The sequence below is a fragment of the Macaca mulatta genome, chromosome 17 (genome assembly GCF_049350105.2).
Source record: "Macaca mulatta isolate MMU2019108-1 chromosome 17, T2T-MMU8v2.0, whole genome shotgun sequence".
In the NCBI taxonomy this organism is placed as follows: Eukaryota; Metazoa; Chordata; class Mammalia; order Primates; family Cercopithecidae; genus Macaca; species Macaca mulatta.
Window position 1 is genome coordinate 90,593,605 of NC_133422.1, and position 17,252 is coordinate 90,610,856.

Here is a 17,252-nt window from a genome sequence, read left to right on the forward strand (position 1 = left end):
TAAATTAGATTCTATACAGGAGCTTCATGTTTGAGATATATCATTATTTAATTAAAGGTTTAAAAATATAAAGTACTGATTATGGTCTGAATATTTCATATTCGATTCACTATCTTATAGGATTAGAAGTAGCTTATTCCCTGTTTAAAGCAGAAGCAGTTAATGAAATATACTGTGGGCTAAATTTAGTTAAGAGCTCAAATATTGAGAGAATGAAAAAGGAGTTGGAAAACACGAATAAATATAGAAATTTGCATTTTACCTCTTGATTCTTACTTGAAACTAGTTGCTGGTTATATGTTTAATTTTTTTCTCTGATTTTGTAAGAAAAATGTAGATTTAAAATTTTTTTTAAATGCAAGAAGCACCAATTTTATCTGTGAAATCTCGAAATTATGGGTAAAACAGCTGCTAGGAGTCATTGTTTTGGTTTCAAAATAAAATAAAGCATTCAGATAAATTAAAAAGAATATTTTTTCATCATTAAATATGTGTTAAAATATTCACTGAAACAGGCACTGTTCTAGGATCTAAGGGTACATTAGTGAACAAAAGAAATACAAATTATGGCCTTCATGAGGCATGTATTTTAGAGGAGGTAGGTAGACATAAACTATTAAGTTATCTACAGAAAAAAAGTGCTATGAAGAAAAATAAAAAGGAAGAGGGAATTATAGTTTGCATAGCGCTGTCAGAAAAGAATTATGCCTAAGTACGTATAATTTTAGCAAATATTTGAATGAAGAGAGGAGGTATGACTTTTCTAAACTGGTAGGAACAAATCTAAAGTACCCAGCGGCTTCTGTATCTGGCTGCTGGTTCACACAGATGTTTGAGTTTGTAAAACTCCAAAGCTACATTTCATGATTTGTGCACTTTTCTGAGTATATGTTATATTTCACTAAAAAGTTTTCAAAGGAAAAATTTTGAAAGAAAGAAACACATCACAAAAAGAAGGAAAATACTACTTCAAATACAGTATTTCTTTTGGCCATGCAGTGGAACAAGACTTTCTAATCCAGACTAGCACTATTGTTCTGGTGAACAATATCTTTTCCTGCTAAGAGAATCTTTAGATTTTTCTATTTCAGTCTATTTAGGGTTAAATACTCCCTTACTCAGTGTCTGATTACTAGGATAACACGTTAAAAATTAGAAAAATAGTATAACTTATTTTCTATATTTATGGGTTCCTTTTCTGTTTTTTTTTTTGGGTTTTGTTTTTGTTTTGTTTTGTTTTCCTACTGTCAAATGAGCATAGGAGGAGACACTGTTGGTGGTGGAGGGGAAATGGGCTGTCACATAAGGTTAAGTACCTGAGGTCTGAATGCGTGGGTTCAAATCTCAGGTTTCTAATTAGCTGTTTCATCTCAGGCCTATCCTATAAAGGATGATTCTTGCTCAAAGAAAAGTATGGCCCTTCACCTTATCTCCCAGGAAATACCCTCTACTCTTGGAATTTCCTGACTAATAAGAATGTCTATGTTTATCTGCAGACCTTGGACCACACTAGATATTGTATGCTAATGATGTTATCTGTAGTGAGGGTCTTGGGCCACAAGGCATCAGTTCAACATCTGAAGGGGTTAGAGGCTAAGGTTAGCTATGCAGGCTGTTAGCCAAGTCCACACAGCTGATCCTTAATGAAAACTCTGGACCCCAAAGTTTGAATGAGCTTCCCTGCGTGGCAACACTCCATGAGTACCCTCACACACTGTTGCTGGAAGAAATAAGTGCTATCCACTGGGAGTGGATTCTAATGGGAGAGGACAATTGTTAACTTTGTGTCTGGTCTCCCCGGACCTTACCCTAAGCATCTCTTCCTTTTGCTGATTTTATTTGTGTCCTTTTGCTATAAAAACTGTGAGCATAGCTGTTTTCTGCAGTTTTATGAATCCTTCTAGTAAGTTAAAGAATCTAAAAGTGGTCTCAGGTACCTCTCAACTGTGAAAGCTAGTTACGTAATTTTTGACTCTTGGTTTTCTTATCACATGGGATTGTTATGAAAAACAATTGAATAACGTGAGTTAAACACTTGGCATCATGCCTAGAAATATTAAGGAATAAAAGCATGCTTGGCTAGTTTTACTTCTGTTTTCCCACTGCTTTCGGTCTAGAAAAAAAAAAAAACTCATTTGAAATGCTGGTGAATGAGACACCAAATTGCTGTGGAGACACTAAATTTCATGGAATTTGATTATGCTGTAGGGAGAATAGGAAGAAACAGAGTATACTTTGTAGCAAGTGTATGGGGCCTCTGAGTAAAGGGTAATAGATGTTGATCACCTGAAATCTTCTAAATATAAAATGCCTCAGATCCTGCTGCCCAGCAATCAATGCACTACACAGACGAAAGAGTTTTTTTGTTTTCAGTACTGTAAAACTATTTTCTATGGTATAGGCATACTCTTTGTATTTTCTTGATACTACTACTGTTTCTGCCTATCTTTGCAAAAATGACAGAATCCATTTCTCTTAATTGAAAATCTGTATATATTTTCATTGCCAAATTGTATTTAATTATTATCATGAAAAACTACTAGTCATTCTGATTTTGATTTTACTTAAAAATATAGTCTTCTACTGTCCTCTCCTTTGAACATCTCTAAATAAAAAGTGCACAGAATTTTTCTTAAGCTACATGAAAATACTAAATATTATTTTAAAATTTATTAAAAAGTCTTTAAAATATACATTTCAAAAAGCTCATTCTGAAAAGAGAAATATCATATAAACTTACAATGATACAAATAATTTACTATTCAAACATTAACCATTCTACAAAAAAAGCTATGTACTTACTTTAAATGTCGGTGAGAGATAATTTTTTAGCAACCAGAATTTCACTGGTGTTTTGGTGTTACGCAAAACAGAAAGCATCATAATTCTGTATAAAAGAATATTAAACCCAATATACGTTAACAGTAACAGGAGTTCATTTTTTTTTAACCTTGAAGTGTTTTTTAAAATTTAATTTTTAAAATTTCACTTTAAGTTCTGGGATACATGTGCAGAACATACAGGTTTGTTACATAGGTCTTTTTAAAGGCTTTTAAATAATTGAAGGTATGAATTAGAAGGTTTTCACAATGAAATGTGAAGAAACAAACTAAAATATGGTTTATCAAGTGTGTAATGTGTAAGGATGAATACATATACATCATGGTAGCTTCATTTGGGCCCAGTTGTCTATGACTGTGTGATTAATAATAAGTCTGCAGACCCTGAGGAGCTGAATGACCTATCTATATTGACGAATTCACTGGATGGGTCATGTGGTTTGCTAACCTAAACCTCTGAATGGAAAGGATACAAATGAATCTAAAGTTCCATTTTAATGTATCAGTGCTACAATTCAAATATTTTTGAGTTATTCTCTGTGACCTTTCTATATTAACTGTTTAAAAATAGCCTTTTGTACTTTGCAATATGCATTTCTCCCCTCATTCCCTTCCTTTTTGTAAAACAAGGTTTTCTTCACTGGAAACTGATAATTTACAATAGTAAATTATATATATATGTATATATAGTAAATACTGTATATAGTAAGTACTGTATATATAAATATATATATATTGTGTGTGTGTATATATATATTCTTACCTATCCAAAATGTCTACTTGCTAGCCTTGAAGAAAACCAATATTTCAAATCAAGCCAAAACTCATGAAATTTCATATTTAAATATACTTACTTCATAATTTTAAGTAAAAAAAAAAAGCAAGGTGTAAAGTAGTATGTTCTTTGTTACTATTTGGGTAAAAGGACTTAAAAAACTGAAATAAATAAATAAATAAATATACACACATATATATATTTACACGTGTGTGTGTATCTCTTTAGCAGGATGTAAAAATAATACTATGGGTTTCCTGTGAGAAAAGGAACTGCGTATCAAGGAAACAGAGGCGGGAATTTTTTTTCCCCCAGTGTATATTCCTTTAATTTTTTTGAAATTTGAACCATGTAAATATTTCTTCTTCAAAATATAAAGTTAAAAAATATACCTACCTTAAAAAACGTTCATATAAATGACCAGAAGCAACTGAAAAAATGTTTAGGACATCTTTTTCCTTTTCTTCTTCTTTATGCAACCTTATTGTGAAACTTGGAATAAAAAAGTAATTGACATTTCTTAAACATACATATGGAAACATTGTGTGCCTAAATACTAAATACAAGCACTAAATATAGAACTGTATTTCAAAATAGTTAAGCTATAAACACTATAATATTTACAAACTAATATTAAAATATTTGACAATATCATTTGAAACTTTATGAGTTTTTTTTTAATTTGCAATATGGAATATAATTATATTGTCTCTAGGTGAATGGGCTGTTATTTTTTAATATCTGTGAGTTGTCAAAGGTTGTTTTCAGAACAAAGAATGAATTACAGCTTGACATGGCCATATCTAGTGTACTGAAACTTTAAACAGGCCAATAATGAGGGAAGGAACAGAATGCGGAAGTGTGGAACTATAGCACAGCAAGAATGTACGTGGTAACAGGGTAGGTGTCTTGAGTGCTGCTGATGGGGCTCACCAACGCTAAAATATTTTTAAACCACCATCTACAATTTGGAGCTCCTCTGACCAAGCAGATTTTCTCCTCCACGCAGGGTATGGAATACCCTCTTGGTACTGTGGATGATTTCCATGACAAAGAAAGCACTAGGGAGCCATGTCTACTCCCTGGTTTATATCATGGTAGCGTCATCTGGGCCCAGTTGTCATTTTCATTACATTTTTGGAGTTAGACCACCTCCATTTTATTTTTGTATAGGCCCATTTCATATACAAAAATGACTGAATCTTTTATTTACAGTATTCATAAAGTACAAATTCATCTTTTTCTTCCTAAACATTTTAAAGTATTTTTATATAAACAGATATTTAGAATGAATAAAATTTGGTAAACTTACAGTCATCATTAAAGGTATTTTGCAAAATATAAGATTGTTATAGACAGAAGCATTTTTCAAATCTTGTAATCTCCCAAATAAGAAAAGAAGTTGATTCAGTGGCAAGAAAAAATAATCATTCTAAGTTAGAACTAAAATTAAGATGAAAAAAGTCAAAGCATCATAAGACACACAATACTATGTATCTGGAGCAGTTAACGTCCCAAAAACTTACCATCTCTGTTTCTAACAAAGCATTTTGTTTTTCGTATCCCTTTTATATAGCAAGCGGCTATATTTTGTTTTTGGTATCCTTTTTATATAGCAAGTGGCTATACCATAATTAAACAGTTATCTTCAATCATTCTTATCTCTACCTTCTAATTTTAATGGAAGCTCTTAGATGGATACTCTTAAAATTGTTCAGATTCTATTCCATTATCCCCTGTCAAACATACCTACCCTCTAAATCATCTCAATGAGTGGCCTCGATCCTTTATCAGTAACTTGTTCAAAGCACACACTGTGACAGTAACATGATTTTTCTTACCAAACAAGGAGTCAACTATAGAAAAAGAGGCTTAAACTGGGCAAAATCCAAAATGATGGAAGTGTTTTTGACTAGTATAACCAAATATGTTTAAGTTGATGAACCTATTTTGGCTAACATTTCTATTTCTTATCTTTGATCAAAATGATTAATGGTTTGCCATCATAGCTCACATAGGGTTCAAATCTCTAAAATGGACATTCAAAGTTCTTTACAACGTGCATCTACAGGAGACAGATTTTGTTTTTGCTCACCTAACACCTGTTCCCCTTCTAGTAACAACCTGGTATTTTGGGGGGAATCATTCCTCCTCCCATCTCATCCTATGAGGTTTAGGCGGGACAGGCCTTCCCACCAGTTCTTGAAGTAGGCGTATGACTCACGCTTGGTTATCAGAGTCACAGAAATCAGTTCAGTTTGGGACACATAGCTATAGCTGGACCCATGAATCAGCCTTGGAACTTTTACTGGAACTGTTTGGAAAGAGGGATTTTCCTTCCACTGGAAATAGTAAACTTTTAATTTTAAAAGTCTATCTTAAAATGAAGGACACACAGAAAGAGTAGACCTAAGAGATGGAGAAAGACTGTATCCATACCACATCACCCAATGGCCAATGCCAGGTATACTCCTGGATTCTTTAGATATCTGAGTCAATATATTCCTTATGTAGGTTTGTTTTTCGAGACAGGGTCTCACTCTGTCACCCAGGCTGGAGTGCAGTGTTGCAATCTTGACTTACTGCAGCTTTGACCTCCCAGACTCAAGCAATCCTCCCACCTCAGCCTTCTGAGTAACTGGAACTACAGATACATGCCACTGTGACTAGATAATTTTTAAACTTTTTGTAGATACAGGGTTTCACTATGTTGCCCAGGCTAGCCTTGAACTCCTGGGCTCAAGCAATCCTCCTGTCATCACCTCTCAAAGTGTTAGGATTATAGGTGTGAGTCACAACGCCTGGCCTGTGTTCCTTTTTAAACTAACAATAAAACAGTATAGGTATCAATCTAATATAAACAGTCCCTATTATTTTCAAGTTGCAGCTAGCTAGGCGACTTTCTTTTCTTTGAGGAACATATCCAATCTTTTTGCCTTCGTGTAACCGCCTTCACTCAATCTTTAACTTTTGAAATCCTGTCTTGTCCTTTAAAACAGATCTTTGCCACACACTTCGTCAAGGAGTATTTCCTGAGGTTCCTTGTAAGTGGATGTATAATTTTTCTCCATTGGTTTGTCCAGTATTTTATTTTCATCTGTCTTACAGCTCTAGTTTCCTATCTTGTACATAGTAGTAACATTTATGTATTTATCTTATCCCTCCTAGATTAGAGGACCTTTGCTTTACTTAAATTTTCACTGCCTGTGGAACTTCCACATACTAGACTTCTGGATCAATCTAGCTATGTGTTAAAATATTCATTAGTAATTACCTTTTAATGGAATCCCACATTCCTTTTGTTTTTTCATCTTCATTGGTAAGGATATCTTCCTTAATTTTGCCTGTTTCTTTTTTCACCTAGATAGCAAGGCAAAAAAGATTAGAATTTGGCTGCTTTAATATCGTGCTGTATGGTTAGAAAGTGAAACATACTGGGCGAGATTACCCATAAAAATCTAAGATTGACAGCTGCAGTAACCAAAGACAGGCAATATCTTAGCACAACGTTGTAAACAATCTGGTCTTCAACTATCAATTCAACCTCTTTGTTCAGTTTCTTTGGTGGTTACTTCCATATTGCTAAATAATGTGCTTGCACTTGTGTTTACTAATTTATCAGCTTTAGGCATTATCTACTAGTATTTCTGAATTTAGAGTTTAGACATTATTTACTCTTTGTGATGACAGATGAATAGCTCACTTATTGTCATCCTTCCCTTTCCCTATTTGTCTGGAAATTTTGGTAGTAATATGTTTATCTTCAGTTCTTCTACTGAGTATTTTTTGTCACTTTAAATAGTATCTAAATCTCTTTTTTTATTCCCACAATCCCAACAGTTTCTCGGGTATAATCTGTTTATAAGGACACTACTATTTCTATGATTTCCTTCTACCTCCCAACTTATATTAGTTAAACCTTGACTTTAGCATTTGTAAATACTGATAATATTTACATTTAGTTCAGTAAACATAATTGTGTCTGTTGCATTTTGCTATGGTGATTCTAAAACTTGAAAATCAGTAAAAAGTGTTCATTATGACAGTGTAAAAATTAACCATTGAAGAGTCGGAAAATCTACTAAAACTCTATTTCCTCTGTGTAGTTATAGTTTTAGTATAGTACAGCATAGTTATAGTTTCCTCCTATGGTCACCGTGCCACTCCCAGAAGACTCTTGCTGGTTCAGATTAATTTTCCTTTCTTACATTCCACCAGCAGAGAACTATTTTTTCCTGGAATTTCATGGTCCTTATTTTTTCTTGTGGGGAGATATACAAATATGTCTTCTTTATCACAGACATAATCTTTTCCAGTTTATTATTCATGTTATCTAATTGTCTGGAATTCTTGTCTACCTGAAGACATTTTTCTTAAAGTTCAACAATTAACTGTTTCTTTCTAGATTTTCTTTACATTGGTTTACAGACTAGTTTCACCATTTCTTGAACTACTGATCTTCTTTCTTGATCTTGATTTTCATCTTCATTGTACTGCCAAATGTCTCCAAGAAGGGGTATGAAAAATAATTTTTCTAAATCTTCATACTTCAGAAACTAACTTTTTACCTTCACATTTGATTAAGAATTTGGCTAGATACACAATCTTGGGTTCGAAATAATTTTCCTCAAAACACTGAAAGCTTTTGCTGTCTTTTAACAGCTAAGTATTTTGAAAATGAAATTTTGATACTAGTGTTAAGTGTCATTCTGTTGCAGTTACGCACTTTTCCTTCTTAGTAGCTATTATAATCTTATATGGGCCATTTTCATTCATCCTACTTCATAATTTGTGGACTCTTTTGACATGAACATTTTTCTCTCTCAGCTTTAGGACACTTTCCCTCCTCCATCTTCTCTGTTGTTTCTGGAATTCCTCTTAGTAGGCTATTGGATTTCATGGGCTGATCCTCTATGTTGCTTATCTTTTCTCCTGTTTTTCTATCTTTTTACTGTAATTCTGAGAAACAGATGGTTAGGCGATAAAACTGTGTTATTAGAAAACAAACTGAAGGTGGTCGGGCGTGGTAGCTCATGCCTGTAATCCCAGCAGTCTGGGAGGCCGAGGTGGGTGGATCACTCGAGGTCAAGAGTTTAAGACCAGCCTGGCCAACATAGTGAAACCCCACCTCTACTAAAAATACAAAAAATACACGCAAACACAAAAATTAGCCAGGTGTGGTAGCACATGCCTGTGGTCCCAGTTACTCAGGAGGCTGAGGCAGGAGGATCACTTGATCTTGGAGATGGAGGCTGCAGTAAGCCAATATTGGGCCACTGCACTCCAGGGTGAGCAACAGAGTGAGACTCTGTCTCAAAACAAAAACAAAAACAAACTACTAAAAGACCTAGGTATGGGTAGGTTGTAGAATATTTGTAATTGGTATCTTTCATCAATTCATAAAAATTCTTAGTCATTATTGCTTCAAATGTTACTTGTACTCCATTCTTTAATTATCTTTGAAATTCCATTTAGGTTAATTTTATTTATCCAACAAATACTCATAAAGTGCTTTATCTTATCTTCATAACAGTTCTGTAAGGTATATTCTATTGTCAACACTATTTTACAGATGAGGAAATGAGACAGAAAGAGATTAAGTAATCCGTCCAAGGTCATATAGCTAGTGAGTGGCAGAGCCAGTTTTAAATCCACTACTGGTAATCTTAGACTTTCACACTAGCGTGTGCGTGTGTGTGTGTGTGAATGCTCTCTGCTATATTTTCTTTTTTTCCTGTCTCTGTTGCATTCGGTATACTTTTTCTGGCCTATCTCCCAACTTGCTAATTTTCTCTTAAGGCATGTTAAAGCTATCTACTGAATTATTAATTTTGGTATTGTATTACTCAGGTCCAAAGTTCTACTTTAAAAAAATCTGATATACATGTTTTATAGTTTCATGTTCCCTGCAATTATTTTCAAACTCATCTTTAATTTCTTTAAAAAAAGTACAGCTGTTTCAGAGGTTATTCTAATAATTCTAATATCTTGAGTCTTTGTGTATCGGTTTTCTGTTTCTGCTGGTTTTGTTGGTTGGTTAACTTTGACTATGAGTTGGCCTTTATACCAGAAAAATTTGATTTGCAGCTTAGGCTATTGTAATCTTATTCCAGAGATTTATGGATGTCTCTTCTAGATATCTCTATATCCTATCAATCTGGAAAGATTTTAGTACCAATTCAAGGTTCAGGATTCCCTGGCCTACTTAGCTGACACAAATTTGGGTGAAAAGAATCTGAGGAATAATTTTTTATGTTTCATCCTTAGCCTGAAAATAGAGCTAGTTTATTGTAGAGAGGGTCTTCTAATAGATTATTTTATTTGAGTTTCTAGGTTTTAATTTTTGTTCCCTAACCCATCAAAATAAATAAAAATGGTAGTTTAAAGTGTGACAGGACAGAAAAATGTTCCCAGGACAACAGTAGCTTCCTTGGGTCAAGAGAAGTTTCTGTGCTTGCTTATTTCACTAGACTCTTATTTTCCCTTTAATTTTGGTTTTGTGTTTCCTTATTATCCTTATTATCTGATTATCAGTTCCTCGTTGTTTTTAAGATTTTTAAAAACTTGTATCTAATATTTTCACTAGTTTTAAGCAGGAGGGTTGGTCCAAAAAAAATCTGCTATCATTAAAAACTCCCTTTCTCTCCCTCTTTAAAAAACATCACCTTCTCTTTTTAGAACTAATTTTTCAGTGCATGTTCCTGATCTCATCTCTAGAGTCCAATTTGTAACATTATTTGGCTACAGATAGATTTAGTAGATATATTCACAGTTATCATAATGTAAAAAAAAATCCTTCTTTTCTATCTTCAAGTTGTTTTCCTTTGTGAACTAAATCCTCTTCTTTTTTTTACTGCTGGAGTTCAAATATAACATTTTAGGTTGTAAAATTGTAAAGTTAGTTGTAAAATAAATCAATTAATTAAAAAACAAAGAAGATAATTCTTAATATTAAGAACAAAGCCTATAAAAACCTCTGCCCCACATACTTTTACTTCCAGTATCTTGCTTTTGAAGCTGTTTAATACAACAATGATATCTTCTAGGTCTGCTTGAGAGTCAGTTCCTTCATGCCTGAAAGTAGAAAAATGTGTCCATAATTAATTTAAGAACAGACATACAATTATGATGGCAGAAATAACAGAATAAACTCATTTTGCAATAAACATAAGTCCAAAATCACTAGTGCATATATCATGTTCTTCTGTTTCTACAGTCAATTAAGATATACTATAATATGCTGTAGTTTTCAAAATTATCCAATAAATTTTAACTTAGTATACATTAAAATTGTACAAAAGTAACTCATTAAATTCAACACTACCCAATCACTCTGAACATTCAAATTACGGCTTATCTTTGCTGTTATATACCAAGACTATCACAAAACTAAAATCTTTCATATCCCTGATATATTGCAATGATAGTTACAATTTTTTACACTTCAAAGTTGTTTATATATCAACGGAGTTCTACACTAACTTTTTAATATCCACCAGTCATTTTCAAATGCCAAAATTTGAAAAGCATTGTGAAACTAATGAGACTGAAAATGTGTCTGTGATGTCCATCTGCATCACTTGAATGTTTCCATTTTGTATTACATATAATGCAGTTTTTTCTCCCTTTTTCAAAATTGCTTAAACAAATACGACAATTGTGCTCCAAAATTATTTTTTCAAACCATTCTCACTATGGACTAAAAAATTCTATCATATTTACAATAAAGTTGAATTTTGTTGAAGGGGAAGTAATCAGATGTCAAATCAGTAGCTACTTTTGAGTTGTTATATATAATATATACTTTTAATATTTTTCCAAAATGAACACCTGGGGAGTCTAGCACTATCATGACTGACATGTCTTTGACTTTCTCTTACTCCCAATTCCTGAGTTCAGGTGGTTAAACCAAAGTAGCAGGCAGAACTCTGTCCAACAATCACTACTAGAAAACAGGAAGAAGCTAGGTGTGATGGCTTACGCCTGTAATCCCAGCACTTTGGGAGGCTGGGGTGGGAGAATCGCTTGAGTCCAGGAGTTTGAGACCAGCCTGGGCAACACAGTGAGACCTCGTTTCTGCAAATTTTTTTTTAAAATTAGCTGTGTGGTGGCCACTGAGTGTGGTGGCCAGTGCCTGTGGTGGCCAGCTAGTTAGGAGGCTAAAGTAGGACGATTGCTTGAGATTGGCAGATTGAGGCTCCAGTGAACTGTGAGCCGTGATTGTGCTATTGCACTTCCGTCTGGGCAAGAGAGACCCTGCTGCAAAAGAAAAAAAAAAAAAGGATCTCATTTGTATTGTAGAAATACTGTCAAATTTCTTAAAAACTTTCAGCTGCTTATAGTCACAAACACTGCTCAAGGGCAGTGGCAACTTTAGACATTTAATCCCCTGTCCACTGAGACCCAGAGTATAAAGCCAGCTAGCATAGCACTACAGCTAGACCTAGACAAATTCTAAAGCAGATCTTTTTCCATTTCCATCAGGTAGCAGAGGTAGTAATGGTGATGAGCTCTCATTTTATTTCAGGCACTGTTTTAAGCACTTCATAGATGCTCACTCGCTTAATCCACACAACCATCCTTTGAGGAAAGTACAATTATTATCCTAGATCCAAATTAGTCTAGATAGTCTAGCCCTTCACCACTGTACTATCAGACCTTTACCTACAATGCCAAGCACCTGAAACCTCTGGATACATGAGGAAAATGAGCAGCGTAAATGAAGGCAACAAGCTAAGCAGTCAGAGGAAATGGACTTCATTGATAAGGCATTAATGCAGAAAAAAGGGAAGCATTCAAATAATTCATATTCTCAATGAGATTCAAGAGAATACTGAATCTCAGTAAAATCCATTTACTTCAAAACGAAAGAATTCACTATGTGTCAGAAAGCATGATTAATAAAAAAGAGCACTCATACATATGCCTCCTGAAATTCTAAAAAATCATTTATATTTTCAGAGAAGAAATGTAAATCAGATTGGCCTCATATTTTTCATCCAAAACACTAACTGGTAATAAACAATGATGAAGCCTTGTTTCAAGCATTCTGAATAAAATTATAATGCTGTTATTCAATACTTAGGAAAGTTATAATTCATATGGAACTGCAAAAGAAATTTTTAAACCTTTGAGGACCACCTCAAAGTTTTAAACATTTGAGGGTACACCACTAATGTCTCTGAAAAAACTTATTTGTGGAAAGGTGTTGTATATTATGATATGGCAGGCAACATCTCATCTTCTACACTGCAGGAGTTAGAAAGCTACACCCATTTTTGTTTGTTGTTGTTACTCAATTCTTTTGCAGCTAAGGTTTTGGTTGATAATTAGATTCTGCTAAACAGATAGATACATTTGCATATTATTTGGAACTTAGAAGTGAGTGGGGCAATGTGCTGACGCTTGCCTAGCTTCTTTTGTCAAGCATAGTCATGGAGACATTGAGGTTTTCTACATCAGTGTTCCAGTGTGTAATTGCTTAGTTTTCTGGGTACCAAAGGCCAGTTGATGTGTTGCTGGCAGCAGCTTCTAACTTTCTCTCACTTCTGATGATGGGAAAGTAGCAGCTCTTTCTGGTTGGTCAGTTCCTTGGCTTTGTTCTCAAGCATTCCTAGGATCCAGCCCTCCTGGAGAGCTTGCTCCACCAATCCTTTCTAACACAATGTAAAAGCATCCAATTGCTTGCGTTAAATACTTCTGTGATAATATGTGAAGTCAGCCATCTGCTACGATTTGAATGTCCCTCCCCTCCAAAACTCATGTTGAAACTGTATTGCCACTGCGACAGTATTAAGAGGTGGGATCCTTAACAGGCAATTATAGGTGATGAGGCTCCACCTTCATTGGGTGGAAGTGGTGCTATCACAAAAGGCCAAGTTTGGCCCTCTCTTGCTCTCTCTTGTACTTCTGCCTTCTGCCATAGGGCAATGCAGCAAGAAGGCTTCTGCCAGACGCTGTCCCTCAATCTTTCCAACCTTCCAGAACTATGAACCAATAAATTTCTGTTCATTATAAATTGCCCAGTCACAGGTATTCTATTACAGCAGCAAAAAATGGCTTAAGACACCATCTAAACATAAAATGAATGTGAAAATTAATAGACATATATAAACTGTGATCAATAGTGAATTCATTAAAATTTACATTTAACTAATGGTAATATGATAGCAAAGAACTAAATAGAATATTGGGGGTAAGGGTAAAAGGATGCTAGAATGCTTCCACTGAAATACCAATGAGATAGCTACCAGACACCGAAGTGAGTATGCATAGTCATCCATTCTCAATACCCTCACAATATGCAGTTTGCTCCTCAGAGAGATTAAGCATATAAAAATGTTCAGAAAAGGGATTGTGTGAGATGAAGGCAGAAGAGTTTCCTTACAGAGAGCTGTTGCCAGATTGTGAGTCTCCACCACTATACCCTGTGAGGATGGAAGGGGAGGAGTATTGCCTTCTCATTCTAAACTCAGTAAGGTAGACACTTTAAGGAGAAAACACTTTGCAATACATATTCTGAAGCTGGGATGCAGAGAGGACTCGTGTGTGGGAAAGTTAAAAGTGTACCATGGAGCAGGATTGGATATTTGAGGACTGATTAATTGCTTTAATTGAAAAGTCGGGAGAGTGCTTATTGCCTCTGCAACTGGTCTGAACTAGAGTTTGTTGGGCAACTGATGTGTAAGTATTTCTACAGATCAGATGCAGCCAAGAAGGAGAGCGATTTGGTTTGTTGTTACGACTGGGTAGTCATGTGTCCTGCCAATATGGCAACCAGGAGGTACGAGGAGACCACACCAACAGAACCAGGAAACTAGAGAGTGAAGTACAGCAATAGAGAACTTTTAAGAGTACACAGAGAGTGAGTTTTAACTACTACAGAACCAGCAAAGTTACGGCGGACCAACTCAAGTACCTGCGGAGAAAGAACGGAAAACCTTGTTTAACATCTCTCTCCTTCCTCCTGTAAAAAACATAGGAGAAACAGTTCAGTCTCAAAGGTACCAAACTAAAATTAATTACAAGTATTACTTTGGCAGAAAAGATCTTTCTAAAGATTTCAAGTGAGAAGTCTAGCACAGTAATTTGGCATTGAAGGTGCATAAAGTATTGTCTACAATTAGAAAAATCTGAGCAGCATTTGTCTAATTTTGGTAGAACTACAAAGAAATAAAGGAGAATAATTTTGAGACTTTTTGTATTCAAGGTAAGTAACAGCCAATACTGAGTATACACAAATAATCTGCAGTTAAAGACTATAAAAAGATTGACAGACACAGATATGCCTCAGAAGTGGAAAGCCAAATTTAAAAATATCAAATAATTTAGTCATAGCTTTAAAATCTGAACTTAGAAACTCATATTAATATTATTTTAGCTTAGATTTTTAGCAGGTTTCAGGAATATTTTTCCTAATTATAAAGTTAATACCAATTAGAATTAAAACATAAACCTTAGGATAAACAACACCAGTTTTTGTCATATTTTATATTGACCTTGTTAGACTTTTTATTATACAGTAACATGTATTTTTTTTCTATTTTGGATAGCTAGTAACATTAATCATATGTAGAATTAAATTATGACTAAGTATATGGTTTTATTGTTTATAATACAAACAAATTTGTTAGTTATTTCTACTGCCAAAAGTTGTCTGTGAATGAGAAAAAACAATTTTCACTAATATGTTAGTGGTACTTCAAATATAACATCAGAACTATTTTCTCTCTAAAACATCTTTATGAACTGTGTATGATAGACAATAATAGTAAAGAAGATAAAATAGAAACTAAATCATGTATAGTTTTAGTTTTACATAATACATGTGCTATTGTATAACTGCATTTGTAAAGAAGGAATAAGTGGAGAGGAAATGGACATTTACTCAATATTCTATGATGATTTTCTCATTTAGTCCTTAGCAAAACCCCACAAGGGAGGTAGGATTATTCCCTTTTGTAACGAGGAAATAAAGACTACAAATAGCAAAGAAACTTATACAAGATCATACAGATAGTTGGTGGTACAGAAGGGATTTGACTTACAATTCAAATAAAGGGTTTCTCCCTTTGCAAAACATAATGGTGAAACAGTAGTGGCAGATATAGAAATACTGAGTTCCTGGCAATGTAGTTTGCACAAAATTTAAAAAGCTGAAACAAAGCATGAATGCTTCTTAAAATTATATCTTGAAACCATGGCTTTTATAAGGGTCAATATAAATGTTACAGTCTATTTTGCTCATTTTCTATACTATCATAGCAGTCTTTCATAAAACTTAGAACATGTAATAGTCACTCATTTTCTTGACTATCTTTTCTACTGGAATGAGTTTTGGGAGGGTAGGAACTGTGTATCTGTAATGGGAATGACACAGCAAGGTAGCATGGGTTGCTGCCTAGGCATTAGAATATCATACCCAAATGGGTCTAGCTGGTAGCCAAAGATAAGAACTTAGAGGCACCCTTCCTGCCTCGCAAACTGGGCTTCTGTTGTCCTGCCTTCCCTTCAAACAGACCAAAAGTGACCCATGCTCTATCTCCTTATATATACTGTTAGTTGTGTGCATGCTCTTTCTCTCTGCCTGACTCCTCTTCATTCTTGCCTCATGTGACCTAGAAATGGAGCCATTCTTGCCCAAGATTTGTAAGTAATAAATCTTTGAACTTATTTCTTATTGTGGTGGTGTATTAAGTTTGCACCACCCATCGGAAGAGCCAGGGACTATCCCAGACCGGGTTTTCTTGGAGATGCTGGGAAAAACACAAGGTTGGGTTCTGAGTGTCACCATGATGGTCAGGCAAGCATAAACTGGACATGGGTCAGACAAGAGCCACACAGGCATCTGTCAGTACAAACAAGTTTCCTGTGTGAGGGAGCCTGGGTCTGGGGTCAGACAACTATGAATTAGACCATCCACCAGGTAAGCGAAGTGTCCCATGAAAGGCACACAGTAAACATTCACATCCAGCTGCCTTTCATTCCTCATTAGGGCAAGGTCACCAGCCACTCCAGTACTGGAACTCAATTTGGCTGGGGGTTCTCCAAACAGCATTGTTCAACTGCTGTCTCCAATACTCCCCCTTATTTTTGCCTGCTTATTCCACCTCACCAAGTGATTTCTGTCACTATAGTTTGTATTATCTAGTGTTTTATAACTTATAAAAGGCGACATGCAGTAGTACAGTAACCCCCATTTATTCACAGGGGATAGATTCGAAGACACCCAGGGGATGTATGAAACCATGGATAGTAGCAAACCCTAAATGTATGTTTTTCCTATACACATATGTCTATAACGTTTAATTTATAAATTAGCCAAAATACTCTTGCCCTTTGTGGTCATTAAGTAAAACAAGGGTTACCTGAATACAAGCACTGTGATCCCATGACAGTTGATCTCATAACTGAGAATGCTACTAAGTGACTCATGGGCAGACACCTGACAAAGGAATGATTTTCCAGGTGGAACAGAGCAGTATGGTGTGAGAGTTCATCACACTACTCAGCAGTGCATAATTTAAAATGTAGGATTTGTTTATTCTGGAATTTGCCACTTAATATTTTCGGACTATGGTTAACCATGGGCGAGAGAAACCACAGAAAGCAAATTCTTCTTCTCCCCTCCTCTCCCC

The 17,252-nt window shown here is 34.9% G+C and overlaps 1 protein-coding gene across 2 annotated transcripts in view; it reads right to left on the bottom strand.

Moving 5' to 3' along the window:
* UGGT2 (UDP-glucose glycoprotein glucosyltransferase 2) overlaps positions 1 to 17,252 on the bottom strand; it is a 244,134-nt gene that overhangs the window by 59,725 nt on the left and 167,157 nt on the right. For both annotated transcript variants that reach the window (XR_013407674.1, XM_015121325.3), the window contains exons 30-33: positions 10,605 to 10,689; positions 6,890 to 6,975; positions 4,012 to 4,107; positions 2,803 to 2,887 (exon numbers count right to left, since the gene is read on the bottom strand). Coding sequence is in view for 1 of the 2 variants with exons in the window: in XM_015121325.3 (XP_014976811.3) it covers positions 2,803 to 2,887; positions 4,012 to 4,107; positions 6,890 to 6,975; positions 10,605 to 10,689 (352 nt within the window). In the remaining variant the exon portion in view is untranslated. The remainder of the gene's footprint in view (positions 1 to 2,802; positions 2,888 to 4,011; positions 4,108 to 6,889; positions 6,976 to 10,604; positions 10,690 to 17,252) is intronic.